Source organism: Xenopus laevis, chromosome 8S (assembly GCF_017654675.1).
Source record: "Xenopus laevis strain J_2021 chromosome 8S, Xenopus_laevis_v10.1, whole genome shotgun sequence".
Taxonomy (NCBI): Eukaryota; Metazoa; Chordata; class Amphibia; order Anura; family Pipidae; genus Xenopus; species Xenopus laevis.
Window position 1 is genome coordinate 32,392,995 of NC_054386.1, and position 18,979 is coordinate 32,411,973.

The 18,979-nt window shown below is 44.3% G+C and overlaps 2 protein-coding genes across 9 annotated transcripts in view; both read right to left on the bottom strand.

Annotated features, from left to right (window-relative positions):
* Positions 1-45: 45 nt before the first annotated feature.
* pomt1.S (protein-O-mannosyltransferase 1 S homeolog) lies at positions 46-13,476 on the bottom strand. Of its 2 annotated transcripts, none has more exons than XM_018232655.2 (20): positions 13,202-13,476; positions 12,036-12,158; positions 11,847-11,953; positions 11,658-11,708; positions 11,411-11,557; positions 11,064-11,175; positions 10,894-10,959; positions 10,723-10,816; positions 8,253-8,408; positions 8,037-8,167; positions 7,542-7,637; positions 7,281-7,373; positions 7,102-7,198; positions 6,865-6,957; positions 6,209-6,329; positions 5,901-5,998; positions 1,122-1,235; positions 911-1,037; positions 624-801; positions 46-497 (listed from the first exon to the last, which is right to left on the bottom strand). In XM_018232655.2, exons 1-20 carry the CDS (start codon positions 13,288-13,290, stop codon positions 323-325), a joined length of 2,268 nt encoding a protein of 755 aa, XP_018088144.1. In that variant the 5' UTR covers positions 13,291-13,476; the 3' UTR covers positions 46-322. The 2 variants fall into 2 exon arrangements, with proteins under 2 accessions (XP_018088144.1, XP_018088145.1); XM_018232656.2 differs by having other exon boundaries at positions 12,036-12,322.
* A 1,295-nt stretch (positions 13,477-14,771) lies between these two features.
* prrc2b.S (proline-rich coiled-coil 2B S homeolog) overlaps positions 14,772-18,979 on the bottom strand; it is a 67,630-nt gene continuing 63,422 nt past the window's right edge. For 6 of the 7 annotated variants that reach the window (XM_041575297.1, XM_041575302.1, XM_041575300.1 and 3 more), the window contains 2 exons: positions 18,212-18,299; positions 14,772-17,614 (listed from right to left, as the gene is read on the bottom strand). In XM_041575297.1, the coding sequence (XP_041431231.1) occupies positions 17,474-17,614; positions 18,212-18,299 (229 nt within the window). In that variant the 3' untranslated portion in view covers positions 14,772-17,473. The remainder of the gene's footprint in view (positions 17,615-18,211; positions 18,300-18,979) is intronic. The other variant, XM_041575301.1, reaches the window with a different exon arrangement.

Here is an 18,979-nt window from a genome sequence, read left to right on the forward strand (position 1 = left end):
GCACAGTGGCACCTGTATCTCTGGATCTACACAAACAACTGCTCATTAACTGCTCAAATCACTTTTATAAAAAAAAAAAAAAAAACAAGGCAAAAAAATCTACATACGTTTGCTCCCCATGTCTTTGTGACGGTCTACTCGCCGAATGGAGGGGGCTGCTACAGTAACATAGAAAAAGGTTCACTTCTATAACAAAATCTTGATCACATTAGTGTTAGGTGACGAGAAAGATACCTGCTTCTACCGAGTCATGTTAGCTGGTTACAGTATTGCTCACAGAGCAGAATGATGGGGTACGGTGGCTGTATGTGGGGGGGGGGGGTCACTGCTTTCTGATTAGTATGTCCCAGTTGTCTTTCCATCTCAGGCTGCGCAGCTCAGCGGGAGAGAGAGGAGGGTCTCCGTACGTCAGCGGGCAAATTTTACGGTATGTCAGGTACACGCTGCACCCCCAAACAAACAGCAGGGCGGAGAGAGTGTTCTGTAACGCTTCTGACCTGCAGGGGGAACATATGAGTGTAATATTACTATTATTATGGATTTATGCATGGGGGGACAACACTGGCTGTTGTCTAGGCGCAACAAGAGGTTGTAGTGCAGTTTTGTGCCATTAGCAGACGTACCTGAGCAGATGTTGGTGGAGATGCTCGAGCAGTGGTGGGAGCAGAAGGATCTGGCAGGTGAGAGCAGGAAGGTAATGATACAAGAACAGGGTTTTCTCCATCAGGATAAAGGGCAAGTAATTCACAGCCCAGCCCCCAAGGAACAGCACGCCAGTCAGCAGCAAGGCCTCCCAGGAACCTAATGATCACATGGTACAGGATGGAAGGGGTGAGTGATTGTTTCCATACATACACGCCAACACGTTACTTGGGTATTACCTCCCATAACCCCCCTGCTCTGATCAGACCTTGTGGAATGTCATAGATCCTTCTTCGCTGGCGCAGCAGGTAGAAAATCAGCAGCGCAGAGTAAATCAGGGCACCAAGGTTGGCAGAATACCATATCACTGGGTTGCCCAAGAGCTGAATCTGAGCCTGGGGAGAGAAGGCAGAATCGATAACCAGCAATTCCCCCCTCCACCACTATTCCCTGTGTATAACGGGACCCCCCCAACTCACCGTGCTCTTGGGGTGAAGCCAGTAGGCAATACTGGTGTCCATAGTGATCCAGTCCTGCGGGTATGAACTGTATTTATGTTCTGTGCTTTCCGTTCTCATCGTCAGCATTTTCCACTGTGAGGAAAAGGAAAAAAGAAAATCATTTTCATACTTACCGAGATTTTCTTATCCTGGCCGTCCTACCCTTCAATATTCAGAAAATACACGAATTGGTTAATCCCTTTGACTTTAGTCTGGACAGAAGGAAAGAATGTTTTAGCAAGGTATAAGGTCCTCCCCTCCTGGCCCCCATCAGTGAAAGGTTGTGTAAGGTGGATCTACACAAAGCCCCCAAAACTCACTAATGCAGCTGGATGAAGTAAGTGCCAAAAGAAAAAAAAGTGCTTCTAAAGGCTCAAACGGAGTCTTAGTTAAGGAATCTAGTACTATCGGAAGGTCCCAGGAAGGACCAATAGGTCTTGAAGGAGGTCTGATTCGAAGAACAGCCTGAAAGAATCTGTTAATGGTTTTTTTTTTTGGACCATTTTTTCTCAAGAATAGCAGACAAGGCAGAGATTTGACCTTTCAGTGTGCTCAAACAGCCTTCTTGAAGAAAATCTAGCAGCTCTGAAACTGAAGGAGCAAAGGGATTAACATTCTTCTGAGTGGCCCAAGAAGAAAAACTATCCCAGATTTTATGATATTTAGAGAGCGTAGATTGTTTTCTAGCCTTAACGAAGGTCTTGATAACTGAATTTTGCTTAGGGACCTAGTACTATCGGAAGGTCCCAGGAAGGACCAATAGGTCTTGAAGGAGGTCTGATTCGAAGAACAGCCTGAAAGAATCTGTTAATGGTTTTTTTTTTTGGACCATTTTTTCTCAAGAATAGCAGACAAGGCAGAGATTTGACCTTTCAGTGTGCTCAAACAGCCTTCTTGAAGAAAATCTAGCAGCTCTGAAACTGAAGGAGCAAAGGGATTAACATTCTTCTGAGTGGCCCAAGAAGAAAAACTATCCCAGATTTTATGATATTTAGAGAGCGTAGATTGTTTTCTAGCCTTAACGAAGGTCTTGATAACTGAATTTTGCTTAAGGACTGTCCTCTCAACCTCCAGGCCATGAGATTGAAATTCTTGGGATTCGGGTGTTTGAAGATTCCCTGAACTAGCAGGTCTTGTATCTGGGACAGATCCAAAGGTTCCTGCACTGAAAGACGTCTCAGTAATGGGTACGATGGTCTCCTGGGCCAATTGGGAAGTATAGCTATTGCCTCCATGTTGGATAGCAGGATCTTCCTCAGAACACTCGTGATTAATGGAATCAGTGAAAAAACGTAAGCAAACAGGTCCTGCCAACTCTGGGAGAAGTTGCCTGAGCCCTGGAGAAAAAAAACTGGAACCTTGGCATTGGCCTCCCTTGCAATAAGGTCCATTTCTGGACAACCCCAAAGAGAAGTTATCCACAGGAAGACTGTTGGATTCAGAGCCCATTTCCATTTCTGCAAGCGATACCTGCTGTAGAAGTCCGCCTTCATGTTCAGGGCCGTTAAATCCAAAAGATAAGACTGAGCCCACTCCATTATAGGCATCGCCTCCCTGAACAGTGCTTGACTTTGAGTTCCCCCTTGGTTTTTTATATAGGCAACAGCAGAAGCATTGTCCGATCTGATTCGAACTGCCATACCTACCTATCTTCCAAGGCAAGGAGAGCTTGATGAATTGCCCTGAACTCCAAGACATTGGCGGGGAGATGAAACAGATCTTTCACCCAATTTCCTTGAAAAAAAGATCTTGAAGATGAGCTCCCCAACCTATGCCAGATGCATCCGTGAAAAGTTCCAACCAAGATGATTCTTCCATTGTGAAACCCTGGCGAAGTTTGCTAGGCTTCAGCCACCAAGATAGATGTCTCTTGCAGAACTTGGTGATCCTAATCTTGGAGCAGGGGACTCCACTGCCTCAGAAAGGAGAGCTGTATAGGTCTAATTTTCCTCTTACCATTTCACTAGGCCTATTGTTGAGGTTAAAAGACCGAGCATACTAATAAAAACTCTCGCTGGGGCTACAACTCTTGTCCTGAATGGAGACACTGTCTGGATAATATGCTGCATCTTGTCCTGAGGAAGAGAAAAGAGACCCAAACGGGTGTCTATTTGGGCTCCAAGATATATCATCTTCTGAGACAGAGAGATCTGTCTTTTCGCTTCATTGATCAGCCACCAAAAAATCCTTTAGGGTCTCCTGGACTATTCTGAGATGGTTTGTTAAAGTGACTGGATCCCTGGAAACTACAAGGAGATTGTCCAGGTAGACAATGAAAACGAGGGCAAACCACAGATACTTCTGATGCTCTATGCTATGGGCACATGGAGATATGCATCCTTGAGATCTATAGATGCCAGCCAATCCCCTGGGTGAATCAGTGACTTTATCATTGCCAAAGTCTCCAACTTGAAGGTTTGATGTTTGAGAAACTTATCTTTTGAAAAGCTAGGATCGGACAAAGATTTTCCTGTAGCCTTTGTGACTAGAAAAATCTCTTGAGGTGGAACTGGAGATATAGCCCTTTTGAGAAGTTGTTGTAATTGAAAGAGGACATTGCGTCTTTCTTACTCTCAAGGAATATTTGTTAAGACAAAATGACTTGAAAGTGGTTTTGTTTGAAACTCTAATCGGTATCCTCTTTGAATGATAGAGATGACCCATGAGTCTTTGACTTGTTTTGCCCAAACCTCCCGGAAAGGCAAGAAGCTTCTTGCCCCTACTGGAGGTAGGGCAGGCTGACCATCATTGGGATTTGGGCTGTTTAGGAGATCTTGGAGCCTTAACTATGGCAGACTTGAAGGGAGCATTCTGTCCTGCACGCCAAGGTGAGGATTGAAAAGTCATCTCGTCTCCTATTGAAAGCTTCAAACTGTCTCTTGGAGGGATCCCGAAAGCAATTAGTTTGGGGAAGAAAAGTACTCTTCTCCCCCCCTACCCCCTAGATTTGGAAATGATGTCATCCAAAGATTTCCCAAACAACCTCCTCCCTTCATAGGGCATTTTGCAAAGCATAATTGGAGGCCGGATTGGCAAACCAGGAACGTACTCAAAGTGCTAGATGGGCAGAAACAGCAAAGGCTAGAGATCCAGCTGAAAGTCTTGTTAAAACCAAGGCTGCTTCAAGACAAAAATTAGAAGCCAAATGGAAGTCTTCCAAGGACTCAAATTTTCTCTCTAGGAATCTTTTCCTTTACAGCTATCTCAAATTTTTCTCAAATTTTTTTTTTTTCTCAAATTTTTCTGCACAAATAGACAAGGCTTTTGTTGTAGAGATCAAGGCAACAGCCGGTCTACATGCTGTTCCAGAGGACATTTAGGATTTCTTAAGCTCTGTCTCTATGCGGCGATCCATAGGATGTTTAAGAGCCGAAATATCATTGGCAAGGCTGTCTTTTTTGAGAGTTTTGCTACAGGAGCATCAACATCTGGGGGAGCAACAGAGAAGGGATACAACTTTTACTCAACAGTAATTCTTTTTAGAAATCTTATTCCATTCCAGCTGAATAAGCTCTTTGATTTCATTATGAATAGGGAAGAGTTTTTTTCTTCTTAGAAAAAAACAATAAAGAAGAAGAAGGTTGTTCAGAATCTTCAATATTTAAAGTATGCCTAATGGCTTTAATTAGCGGATTTAGATGCTTCTGATCAAAGACAGAGGCCATATCACTATCATCCTCTTCTCTTCTCCTTAGAAACAGCTTGTTTAGTTAAAGGGAGCACTGTCTCTTTAACTGTTGAGCAACGGTTTCATTTATCCATGAAAGTAAAAAAAAAGAGGTCGAAGGGAAAGCAGCAGATTCAGCATTTGTCTCTTTAGCCATAAATTCTGTAAAACAGGCTTCACAGACCCTTTTACCCTTCATAGCAGGCTTGGAACATGCTTTACAGTGTCTCTCCTTCTAGACGATTCATCAGAAAGGGCAGATTCACTAAAAGAGAAAAAGACACGTTAATAGTGCAAATAAATTACAGGGAGTTACTTTTCGCAGGGCCACTGAAGATCCCACTCACATCCTCGCCTTGGAAGCGGCTCTAACAGAGGCAACCGAGTCCATACTCGCCAGGTCAGAACAGCAACCAGGCAAGGAAAGGACTGGCATGAAAAATTTTAAAGGTTCAGCAAGGACACACCAATGACCCAAAGCCAACCTTAAGAAGTTCTACAGCACTGAAAGGAACCGCACAAGCAGCAGGAAAGTCCCACCGCCAGGGCCCCTGTCAAAGTAACACAGGTACTATAATGGAACAGGGCTTCAGGCAAAGAGAACTGTGCCCAGTAATCAGCTACAAAGGGTAGTTGATTGGATGGGAGTACATACCATCCGAGCTACAACAGAAGGAAAAAAGACTGACGGGGGCCAGGAGGACCTTATACCTTGCTAAGACATTCTTTCCTTCTGTCCGGGCTATAATCAAAGAGATTAACCCATGAGTGTCTTTTCTGAATGTTGATGGGGGGGATGGCCAGGAAAACATCATGAAAGTGCCACACTATGAAGGGACACTAAACGATCACTCCCAACCCTGCATTATAGGGTTCCGATAAAAACAGAATCTGAACTCGTTGCGCAGTGCAGAGGTACCAGAAATACAGAGGTGCCAGAGGAAAAACCCAATGTGTGCATCCATTAGATATGGTTAGGCTAGGCTCTTGGATTCAGCCTAATCCGAAACTTGGTAAAAAAAATTACTCAGATTCCTAAAGTGCATTCCTAAAGTTTAGACTCTACAGTGCGTCACAAGGTTGGTTGTTACCTGCAGCTCCCAGAAACGAGCCATGAAACTGAGATTCCTTCCCACGTCAATATGAGGAGATGTGTGTAATTCCTGCTCTCTCTCTGCCTGCTCCCGGCCTGCACCAACCAGAAGGGAAGAATCCGTGAGACAGAGGTTGGTTTCCCAAAGAGTAATTGTGTGTGAGTATTAATTTAGCATTGATACCACACTGCTCACTGTTGCCATGTCCACACACACTTCCTTCTAAGTATGAATACAAGTCCCGGATCTCTTACTAAAAGTAACTGAACCTTAGAAGCCCCAGGAACACTGGACATGCAACTTACTCCTGCCGTATCTATGCTCCTCCACATTCCACACCAGGCTTTGGTGGTAATTTTTCGATGCTTTCTCTCCAACCACTTCCAGCTGGCGGAAACCCCAGTCAGGCAAGGCTGTTCCACTGAGCTGAATAAGGATATGATGAAAGATAAATAGTATATCTTCATGTGTGCCCAGAACATTACTTCTCTGTATATTTGTATTTATACATATGGGAGGAGGGAGGTGCCATATTGATTCCCTTAGACAGTACAGTATGAGGGTATAGCTTATTGTGTGCCCAGAACATTCCTTCCCTGTAAATTTGTGTGTGTATATATATATATATATATATATATATATATATATATATATATATATATATATATATATATATATATATATATATATAAGTAGGGAGGAGCCATATGGATTCCCTTAGACAGTACAGTAGGAGGGTATAGCTTATCGGATGCCCAGAACATTCCTTTCTTGTATGTTTGTATTTAGGGGAATCTGGGGAGCAAAAGTAGATTTGCCCTACATAGTAATCCCAGTGACAGAGTAAGTCTGTTGCATTGTAGATTTATGTGGCAGATGCTCTCACCCCAGATAAAACCCCAAGTACCTGATATATGCCCCTCCCCATATCCCACAGCATGCCATATCTCTGCCCTCACACCTTCAGAGCTGCAGACGTGTTGACGTGAATCAGCTTCACTTCGGAAACAATGGTTTTCCAGGTATCCACGTCTGATTCCCGGTTTACAATCTCCTGCAGGGGAAGGACATGAAACATGAGTCAAGACTTTCTGGGTTCAAACCCCACCTTCATTCATGACAATTAGCTAGTTACAGGACTGCCATGGTGGTCAATAGCACTCAGACTTCAAACTCCACCCTTTCCACGGTCACTCACCAGCTTCCATAAGGACTGTGCAGGCATGGAGATGTTGTAATCAATGTAGCAGGAGACTTCCTGGGAGTATGGAGAGAAGGGAGCGGCCACGTCGTGCCTAGAACCAGAGTGGAAATGATGGAGCCACATGGGGGACAGAATATGGAGGCAGAAGAACGGTTTGACTGCCCAATACATACGTGTTCAGGAAGCGTGCAGTCATTCCGTGTAGCAGCTGCACAATGTCTCCATGACGGATGGGACGTGGAGGGGAGTCAACCACCATTTCCTGCCTGGTGTAGGTTACAATATAGACAGGGAGCAATTGGTTAGTCCAATAAAACAAAAAGGACTTACTTAACTGAGAGCCATTGTGGTGGACAGGATACTTAATTAAATTCCACAGGGCATTTAATCAGATTCTCCTTTTTAGGTTAAACAAGGAATGAAATTCACATTACCGTGCCGGGTCCTTCACAATCCACCAGTTATTGACGTCTTTGTATGGGTAGCATGTGACCTGTTGCTGGTGGGAGCTCCCACGCCCCCCTTCATATCTGCACAGAGAGAAGATCTAGGTAAGACTACAGTCCAGTCAGATTTAAAGCGAAAATATTACCAGCGCTAGACTTGCATAGAAAATATGGGTTTCTATAATGTCCAGACGAGAGCCTGAAAGGAGAAAGAGGATTCTCATTAAAGTGAATTTCGGGGACCCTCTTGTCCTAAATCAGGGCTGGTGGGACACCAGGAAAAAACTGGTGGGCGCGGCGCTGGCCCAGAGCCTCTCCTATGCGGCTGGCAAAGTTGCTTCTTTCCTGTAAGGCGAGACAGAGCCAGTGGGGGGTGGAGAAGGTGGAGCCTTGGGGGAGGGGGTGTTGCAGGCCCCTGATGTGGCAGTCCTGGTGTCCTTAATACATCAAACCCCAAATTGGGGTGCCTGGTTAAAGGCTCACCTTACAGGGTACATGTGCTTGTGCGAGTGAAGCCAACAAGGGACAGGTTTGCCAAGAGTGTTCCGGAGGGTGATCTGAGAGCCGTACACCACTTCCAACGGCTGCCCTTGGGTGATCCGGGAAAGGCCTCCCTAGTTTGTACAAAAGAAACTGCCACTGTTTCCATGACAACACAACAAGTGCAGGATGTGAGTGCATGTGTGTGCTCCTATTTACCTCCAGGCTGGCTTGAAAAGCGCTGCTCATGATGTGGTCGTGAGGCCCGGAACGTGTAAGTATTGACAGGTGGAGGTAGAATATGCCAACGTACAGAAGAGCTGGCATCACAAGCAAGGCTATGCCCCTTGCCAGCACATGGAAGAGTAGGCACACCTAGAACACAAGAGAATGTGAGAATAGTGGCAGGAAAAGAGAGGAGTGAAAGAGACAGAATTCTTAAGGGACACAAAAATATCAATAAAAATATATTTGTTGCAGTGAAAAACATTATTTACTTTTACATTATTTTCTAGATTTTCTCTGGACACAAGATGGGGAAAAAAAAGTTGGTTGAATCTGGGATTTAGTTTCCCGGAGAGCAAAGAACTTTCCATGAGATTCACAACTCTGACTGAGATGCCTGGACTTTGCCAGTGTGTGGCCCACAGGGCAGTGTGGTTTTTATCTACTCAGAGCTGGCACAAACCAACTTAATGGGGTTGTTCACCTTCGAACAACTTGTTTTCAGATAGATCACCAGAAATAAAGACTTTTTCCAACTACTTTCTATATGTCACCATTTTTCTAATATTGAAGTGTAAAGTGTTATCTTTCACCTTCTAAAGCAGCTCTGGGAGTGGGGGTCGCCGACCCTTTAACCTGTTCTAAATTGATACATTTAGTTGATACATTTCTTATCTTTGTCCCTGCTGAGCAGAATCCCTGGGTTCATTACAGGAAGCTGTTAGAATTGATACAATAGTTGCTAATACTCCAGAGATGCTGCTGAGAAATGTATCACATAAATGTTGCAAAATTGTAACAGTTAAGAGTCTGCGCCTGAATTACTGAGCTGCCAGACTGAAACACCAGAGAACGGAACATTCAAAAAAACAGTAAAAAAATAAATAATGAAAAGTAATTGAAAAAAGTCTTCATTTCTGGGGAAAACAAACTGAAAACAACTGAAAAAAAGTGTTTGGAAGGTCAACATCCCCATTAATGGGGTTGTTCAATTTGAAACAACTTTAGTGGAAATTATATTTGCAGATTATTCACCAGAAATAAGTCTTTGTTTCAATTGTTTTCCAGTTTTTATTTTTGATCGTTTTTCCAAAGATGAAGCGTGAAGTGTAAATTGTAATGTTGGTGTTTCTGGTGTTCGGCAGCTCAGTGATCCAAGGGCACATTCTGTTACAATTTGCTCCATTATTTGATCCATTTCTCAGAAGTATCTGAGGAATATTGGCAACTATTGCATCAGTTCTAACAGCCGCCTTTAATGACACTCGGGGATTCTTCTTAGCAGGGACAAATTTCAATATTAGAAAAACGGTCACAAAAAGAAAATAGAAAGTAATTGGGGGGGAAAAAAGTCTTTATTTTGTGGTAAATTATCAGAATTAAGTGTTGGAAGGTGAACAACAAACGTTAATGCTTCAATAACTCAAGCCAGTTCATTCACAATTACAACTTGTAAAAAAGGTTTCAAAATTTAACTTTTTATGTGAATCCAATTAGACTTTTGCTGTCGTAACAGGGAGATAGGGAGTTGAACGACAGCATGTTATGATAGAGACCTAGAACTGAAGCCTAGCATGTCATGATAGAGATCTAGAACTGAAGCCTAGCATGTCATGATAGAGATCTAGAACTGAAATTTAGCATGTCAGGGCATAAAAATCTAAAACAGGAAGGTAGAATGCCATGATAGAGGCATAGAACTGATGAAGGGGTCTGCCCCCGAAACGTTACATTTGATGTAATAAACACACAGGGGTCTTACCCCGCTTTAATTGCGTTGTGTTAATTGTGTGCTTGGTACAATTTGTCTCGCATAACAGTGGGAGAGATGCCAACCTCTCCAACTAGCACTAGGCATTCATTCATAGGGGGCTGGGAGAGGATAATCTGTGTTTCAAATAGAACGGAAAGATACCATGATAGAAATACCTAGAACCAAACAATATATATTGTCATGACAGAAATACCTAGAACCGAACTACAGTATACAAAAGTCAGGCTATAAAGTCATAGAACATAAAGATAGCACGACAGTATAGAAAACCTAGAGCTAAAAAATAACATGTAGGGTAGAGCAAACTGGAAGTGAAACATAGGATATCTTTCAGTTCTAGGTTTATCATGTACTTGCAGAATCATTCATTCACACTTGCTCCTATATATAATAAATGGCACCAAGTTTGCACAGGAGGAGTAACCTAGCAACCAATAAGAGGTTTGTTTTTAAACAGGTGCCCAGTACATGCTTCCTGCTTACTGGTTGCTACAGGTTACTGCTTCTGGGCAAACTTGGTGCCATTTATTACATAGGTCAGTATATCTTTAATTCTAAGACCTCTCTATCCTGACATGATATCAGTTCTAGGTCACTCTATCATGAAGTGAATGTCAGGATAGAAAAACCTATAACAGAAAGATAACATGCAGAAAATAGAGAAAGTCAGCCAAGCACTGGTGTACGTACATTGGACAAAGTCTGATCACCAATCAGCTGCCAGTAATGCACAGCAGCAACCCCCAAAAGAAGCACGTAGGAGAAAAGGCCCATATACTTCACCCTAGAAGAAAGAGAAACAATTGAAAGATGAATAACGGGGAGAGAGAATAGTAAGAAGGGCCCAAAGCCACCACTCACCCAATAGCAAAGGTGCATGAGATACCAGTGAGGAGCAGCCAGAACCACCAGGATCCAGAGAAGGGACTGTAGGTGAGAAGAGAGAACAAGTAATTTACTGTCACGTCTCTTCCCTCCTGCTGCTGCTTCTTACTCCCTCCTACTTGCACTGATGGCCACCAATCACCCACCTGCTCTGCTGGCACCAATGGAACTTGAGGTAGGACAGGAAAGCCAGGAGGATGAAGAAGATGAGCACCGACTCCAGCAGCATCAGACGGGACTGAGTGATCAGAGCATTCTCTGGCAAAAAACAGCAAATGGGTTTATCCCTTTCCTATAATGCCCACTGTCCTGGCACACAGGGCACAAGCACCCACCAGCTGCAGATTTGGATATTTCACAGAACTTGTGCAAAACAGGGTGAGGGATAAATACGTGTAGCCAGAGACATGAAGCCCCTCAGTATTTTCTAATTTAAGCACCATACTGGGCATTTGGGCACATGATCACTTGGGTTAAGTATGAGCAAACTTACCGAACAATAGCAAAAAGCCAGCTGCCAATCCGGCACTGGCAGAGAAGCCCAGTTCTACCACAATCTGATAGGCCAGCGGGACGCACAGTGCTCCTGATAGAGCCGGAAGGAGGCGCAGGGACCACACGGGCACATTACTGCTGTACTCTGCGCAGCACAGACAGAGATACAAGGGGATTAATTCTAGGGCATCATATAAGGCAGCATTGACAGTTGGAACGCTAGTGCCATTTGCACACAAACTCACCAGCTCCAATCCTGTTCCACATGAAGTTCCCGTCAAAATCCGCAAGGTAACCTGCCAAATATCAGAAAATAATACAGTGCAGGGTGCATGGAGATGCCAGGCGGTATATTGGTCTATGCCCACCAGCACCACCACTTTGTCTTTAGATATACTGCAGACTCTCCAAAAGTACTTAACCATGCTACCTACCTCCCAGCGCAAGAAGCATGTGTCCCAGGGGCGGCCCACTGTCATCCAGAAAGAATATCCTTTTCATGTAGAGGGATATAAACTGCCCATAATAGACTTCATCAAATCTATGGGACAGGGAGGCAACAAGTGACTGGGCGCCGGACAGACAGAACACTTAGTATTACACAGACACACAAACATCCTTACACCACAGCCTGGGGGTATGAGAGTCTCCAGAGGCGGCTCACCAGTCCCAGGATTGTAAGAGCCACTAAATGAAGGTTGATGTCAATGGAGACCACGAACGGAGATTTCAGCGACATGGCCATCCTGCGGGTACATGCGCCAGAGGGTGGGAATGGAGGCGCAGCGGTGGTGGGAGAATATAGAGGTACAGCGAGAACAGAGGGATTATACCAGCGGCAGAGAAATTATTGGAAGGGGGGGCAGGAGGAAGAAAAAAGGGAGAGTAAGGAATAAAGAGATGTTACATCCTGCAAGAGAAGATGCAAAAGGCAGTGTTACTGGGTCTGAACATAATATTCTTTGTATAGAACTGCTGAACTGATACTGTACAGATTATATGGATAATGTATCCCCTACTGTAAATGATAGAAGTTGCTGAGGGGTTCTGTGACCATAGCTGCAGGCTGAGTTATACAGGGAACTGAGTATCACTTATGTATTATAAGAGATAATGTACCACTACTGTAAATGATAAGGATATTAGAAGTCACTGAGGGGTTCTATAACCATATAAAGGCACAAGGCTGCAGGCTGAGTTATACAGGGAACTCTGAGAATCACTCATGTATTATAAGGGATAATGTACCCCCTACTGTAAATTATAAGGATATTAGCAGTCACTGAGGGGTTCTGTGACCATACAAAGGCACAAGTCTGCATTCTGAATTATACAGGTAACTCTGAGCATCACTCATGTATTATAAGGGATAATGTACCCCCTACTGTAAATTATAAGGATATTAGCAGTCACTGAGGGGTTCTGTGACCATATAAAGGCACAAGGCTGCATTCTGAATTATACAGGGTACTCGGAGCATCACTCATGTATTATAAGGGATAATGTACCCCCTACTGTAAATGATAAGGATATTAGAAGTCACTGAGGGGTTCTGTGACCATATAAAGGCACAAGGCTGCAGGCTGAGTTATACAGGGAACGTATATACGTGTATTATGGGGGGGTACACTTTAGCAGCACAGCTGTGAGGGCACATTGGGCATAGAATACACGCGAGTAGACGTAGACAGGATGTAGAAGGAGAGCAGTTCGCAATGGCACAACAAGAGTAACGCGGGCAGGAGATGGGAGGGACACACAGAGAGAATATACAGTAACAACACAATACCTGCTCGCTACCGCACTTCCGGATTGATTAGTTCCGCCTGAAAGTAGCAGCAACTCGGTTATCGACTTCTGCTCATCACGTGTCCGCATATCCCCTCCTAAAACTCCGCCCCTGGTGCCATAGACGCTGTTGGGTTGGTGGCGCTGTTCCGTGCGACATTATATGCGACTTGGGAAGCATTTTCTATTTCATACTGCGCCTCTTATCCGTCTTTATCAAGCCCTTATTCACCCATAGCCTTTATTCATGGAGCTTCAGACGGGGACACCCGTCGCTTTTAGCTAGAGAGAAGGCTCTGCCCGGTCACGTGACTGGAAGGTCAGGCGGGGACATTTTTACAGGCCTGTCTATAGCTAAGGCCCTTTTACCAACTTCCTGGTCTCCCAGCATTCATCGATCTGTGCAGGCCACTCCTGTTCAAGTCCTAGTTTCAGCCTAAGCACTGCCTGGTTGTTAGGGGAAATTGGACCATAGCAACCCCATAGCTGCTTCCAAACTGGAGAACTGCTGCACAAAAGGAACTAATCCATATGGTCCAACCTCAGCCTCCAGCTCCCACTATTCTCACTTGCTCAAGGTCTTTGAGTGTGGCAACGCTTAAAGGGGTTGTTCACCTTTAAGTAACTGTTTTGTATAATGAAGAGAGTGATATTCTGAGACAATCTGCAAATGGTTTTTATTATTTGTGTTATTTCTTTGTATTCAGTAGCTCTGCAGTTTCAGCAGTCTGGTTGCTAGAGTCCATATCATCCTAGCAACCATGCATTGATTTGAATATGAATAGGAGAGGCCAGAATAGAAAGCTGAGGAATAAAAAGTAGCAATACAGTTGTAGCCTTACAGAGCATTTGTTTTTTATATGGAATCAGTGACCCCCATTTGAAAGCTGGAAAGTCAGAAGAACCAAATAATTAAAAAACTGTAGCAAATAAATAATGAAGAGCAACTGAAAAGTTGCTTAGAATTTGCCATTCTATAACATATACTTTACTTAAATGTGAACCATCCCTTTAAGGGCAAGATTAGAAAGGTGCTTTTCTGGGAAGGTTCGTAATGTGCTGGAACATTGTTGCTGGGATTTGGACCCGTTCATGACTGATATGGGGAGGGGGGTCAGGCTCGCAGGGGTCCAGCCCATCTCACGAGGGCTCAGTTTGGTTGAGGTCATGGCTCTGTACGCTCAGGTTTCTTCTACGCCCATCTCAGCAGCCATCATTGTGCTGAACCAGAAAAAGAGCCTTTCCTAAATCAGAAACCAGAGCCAAAACATCCCATGGGCTCCATCCTCTCAGCAAAGTTTTTGAGACAGTTTGTCGCTCATAAATGAGTAGGGTGCAACAGAGGGCAAGACCATTCATACAGCGGGAAACAAGCATGACCTTTGGCCCTTGGCAAGGTCAACAACATTAGCAAAATACCACACACTGCCCATTTTGACCCCTTGAGTCATGGTCACTCACCCAGGTTCCAGTCCCAGGTCTCCAGAACTGCATGCTGGGTTTGCAGCAAATGGACAAGACCACGCTTCGTTCCATCCACCCCCCCCCCCCCAATTAAAGCCACCCACACATTTTGAGAAAAGCATTTTGCTTTATTTTTTTTAATTTTTTGTTTTTTCAAATATTTAAATGAGAAGAATTCTTCCAGATGATAAGAGCTATTACAATCACATAGCTGAAGGGGGGGGGGATAAAATAGTGTAGGACTGGTGTGGTACCCAGGTTATTGGCTTAGGTCTGGGAAAGCAGTGTCCCTACTGATACCTAAAGCTGGGCAAGGGGTTGGGTCACTTAAAAAGAATTTATCAACATTTATTCTTTAAAAAAAATATAAAAGACTCGATACTCATCTCTTCCCCCCCCATCCAAAAAAAAAAAAATGAACCACAGTCCACCGGGTAACAAATCCTTTTTAGGGTGCAATATCAGTTTGTTTCCAGCCTGCCACTAGTGGTCGACCTTTGGGCAGCACTAAAATGAATGCAATAACTGCAATTAATGTATTGGTTACTCACAAGGTCCAATCTTATAGGTGCCGGGCAATGTCCCTTTAAGAAGATATAAATATATACAAACAAACACAACTACCAGCGCCAAGCAAGTAACAGCTCCTACAATGGTGATAAAGCAAAACACACACTTGTACCTATATACACAGCAGACTAAGATCTTTAAACATTGGGAAGGGAGGTGGCCAATCAGATGCCAATATTTCACAGCGCTCTCCTCTCTGACCGGGGGGCAAAGGGTTCAGACCGAGTCTCATTGGGTAATGAATCCCCCCATGCGAGCGGCTCACAAATACTGCTTCATCCATACACAATCACAAGACAGTAATTCTAAATTTTTACAGCATAAACTAAAGGACTTTGCAGTGCCTGATCTTGGGGATGGGTGGAGGGGGGGGGGGGCAAAATGATATTGCACCTTGCAGGGTCATTAGGACAAAGCAAAGCATGGTGGGTGGCGTTCTCTGCTTGCAGAATATAGTCCATTTATAGAAAAGAAAGAAAAGATGTTAAACCTCCACTTTTATTATTTTGCCCTTGTGTTATACCTACATCTACAAACATCAAATACATATACATAAGTTCTAGTGTTCTGGGGGGTAAACATACCTAAGGGGGGAGAGGGGTAAACGTTACAGTTGGGGGCTATGCGAGTCTGAGATATGGTTGGACTGTGGCACTGGGACCTAATCCTAAATGCAAAGTGGCAGTTGCTGAGGGCAGGCAGTCTAAAGACTTTTTATTTCTGTAGCCAGGGACACTTATGAGAGCAGAAAGTACATGTTGGGGGGGGGGGGGAACCTTTAAGTACAAAGGACATACTGTGTGTATTTAAAATACATATTTTCAGTATGTACAGAACTGGTCAAACTCCCACCAAGATTGAGGGAGGTGCAGGGAGTTGTAATTTAAGAATTGAAACAAACAGGACCAGGTATCCAGGTCCTGGGGTACTATTCATGGTGCCCCCTCCCTTCCATGGGCAAGTAAGAAAAAGTTGGAAAAAAGTGTCGCTAATGCCACGATCTAACTACAACCCCAATTATTCCCCACCAGCCAGAGTTTAAAAGGGGGCATCAGTTTGCCCTCCTGCCTGCAACTACGGATATGATTAGTTATAAAGTGGAATCCTATAATTTGGTTCAGAAAAGGATTTGCTGAACAGAAATAAATCTATCAGGGCTTGTCTATACAGCCAGAGGGGGTCTCATGTGAGCTTAAGACCTAGCCTATTGTACAACCCACCCCCTCATGCAACATTTAGATTGTCGTTGATCAGAAGAGACAAGCCACCTGCGGGTACCTATTCTAAGGTTAGCCAAAACTGCTACTGCCTAGAACGACACTTTTGATTGGTTAGTGAACATATCCCTCTGCAGCTGGGATAGTCTGCATTTGCACAAGTCACAGACCATACAGTAAGTGCTCTTAACTGGTGGACACAAGGATTTGGTCACCGCTGGCACTAGTCACGCTGTATCTTCTGTGCCATAAAAAGACACAATGGACCAGTCCTTAAAGCGGTGTTGTTTCAACTTGCCTACAGATGTCAATCTGACTTACAGAATAGGTTGTGCTCATGCAGGTCGCTAAAAAGCTCATTACAAGTTCATCTTTTGGCCACCATGGTTTCACGCCAGTCTGACTTATGTACAATCGCTGTTGGGGGGGGACTGGGTTTCTCAGTGACACCATCATGGAAAAGTAACCCAAGAATCCATAAGAGAAAGGTATATTATACACTACAGATGAGTTCATAAAGTCTTTAAAACGTCAACATTGACTGGCCACCTCGTCTGTCCAACAACATAGGCCTCAAACCAGTCCTGTCACATGGCTGACCAACAGAAATTGGGTGTGGGTTCGATCATTAGAAAAACAGAATTGGAAGAGGGAGTGGGGGGCGGTTAAAACATATAAAAACAAGGCGCTACCAGCCTAATAAGGGTAGCTAGAGGGAATCACCAACGACAAAACTTAACCAATGTGAGGCAGAAGAGAGAGTCCATGGCCACAAAGTGGAAGGGGGAAGAATACGCTGGGAGTGGGGGGGGGTAAGAAAGGGAAAAAATGCTGCTTCCGATGATACAAAGAAGTCCATTAAAGTCATAACAGGTAGTCCCCCCCAAGGGAACTGGGCTAAAGTCTGGTTTATCCGTGTGACTGCAGAGGCAAAGGAGGAAGAATCCTAAGGGCACAGCAAGATGAGAAGAAATGTGATGGGAAGTGGTAAGAGCTTATCTATATACACAATGGACCTCCTCTCAAGCCTTGCTCTCTTCCACCTTCACCGCTTGAGGCTTGATGGCCCCTGTCCTCGCCAAGTTCATGGCACTTGCCGACGGCTGCTCGGAAAGTTTGGGAGACCTCAGGCCACCCTTGTTGTCATCAGATCTGTGTTTTACCTGTTAAGACAAGAACAGAGAATGAAAACAGAACAAAACTGCTGAAGCAGGACCAGGCCGAGCATGCAATCCTTCCAACAGATGATGCATCCACTAGATCAGAGCAGTCTCCTTTACCTGGAAGAAGTCACCTTGCCATCTAGTAGCCACATTGTTATTAGGGTGACTGATCCCAAATTCAGTCTTCCAAGACAGGGCTTTATTTTGGGAGGTGTGCCAATTACAGATATTATGTTGCCTTCACTGATTCAGTTATATCGTGGGACCAGAGAAGTCTTTTCTATAGGCCATGACGAGGACAAGGTACATCTTACAGGCAAAGAATGGTGGTATAGCAGGTCTTAAATACACTTTTAATGAACATATTTTGGAGACATGAGCAGCAACAAGACAAAGGCACCACAACACAGGCATGCACGAAGCTCCTTTACAAAGCAGGGTGTACGGCTACTCTATTGGCTGCTGTGTACGGTTTGCCCGGCTGTGAGGGGAACATTACGCGGTGGTGTGTTCGGTTGCCACAGAACTCAGACTAGGATGCCATGAACATGATGGTGTAACATGGGGTCGCTCCTGGTCACAGGACTGTTTCTTTACCTGTTGAGGGTAGTGTCCCTGCACAGAGCCCAAGATGGCTGATGGCCCCGGTCCGGGTGACTTTCCACTGGGGCTAGCTGAACTCGGCCTTAAAATGAAAGGCAACTGTTTCAGAAGACGCAAAGCACAAAACCTTAACCAAGAGCTCGGGTGAGGAGAGAAATGGAATAAATGGCAACCACTTCCTTTGCCGCTGGGAAAACCATAGACACATGGTGCTATCAACCACCTCAATTCTGCCCGTACGACTTCCAGATGTTAGGATACTATGTGCACCCTTGTCCTGCATCTAAACTAAATCAGGCTAATACCACTAGGCATTTGTTATGCAATGATTGTTACCTGTTGCTTTGTCCTGTGCTCAGTGTATCTACCGAATAGCAGAAAAAATTCTTATCTACCTATGTAGCCATCTAACTACCTGCAATAACCTAAAGCACGTAAGCAAGCAGGCTGCCATCATAGCTAGGCACATGCTGAAAGGTGGCACTCAGGCGGCAGCAGCAGCCAATGGAATGGCCCAGTCACTGCATGGAATGGACACAACTGGATTATTATAAGGAAGGGCAGGGAAAGGAAGCATTATTGCACCTAAGCTACCTAGACAGCATGTTTTCTCTAGGTTGACGTTGAGCGGGCTTCAAGTCACAGAGTTGAAACACTTACAGGATTATTGGCAAGGTTTACCCTAGCACCAGATTAGTAAAAAATCAGACATGGAGGCTTGGGAAAAACGCTCTTTGTTGCTGGAAGCAGGAGGGGAGAAGG

Excerpts from the sequence above, each read along its gene's own strand:
- pomt1.S (XM_018232655.2), bottom strand. The coding sequence starts at position 13,290 with ATGCGGACACGTGATGAGCAGAAGTCGATAACCGAGTTGCTGCTACTT. Across the intron at positions 1,236-5,900 it reads CTCGTTTCTGGGAGCTGCAG|TGGAAAATGCTGACGATGAG; the intron begins GTAACAACCAAC and ends TTTTCCTCACAG. Across the intron at positions 802-910 it reads GATCTATGACATTCCACAAG|GTTCCTGGGAGGCCTTGCTG; the intron begins GTCTGATCAGAG and ends TGTGATCATTAG.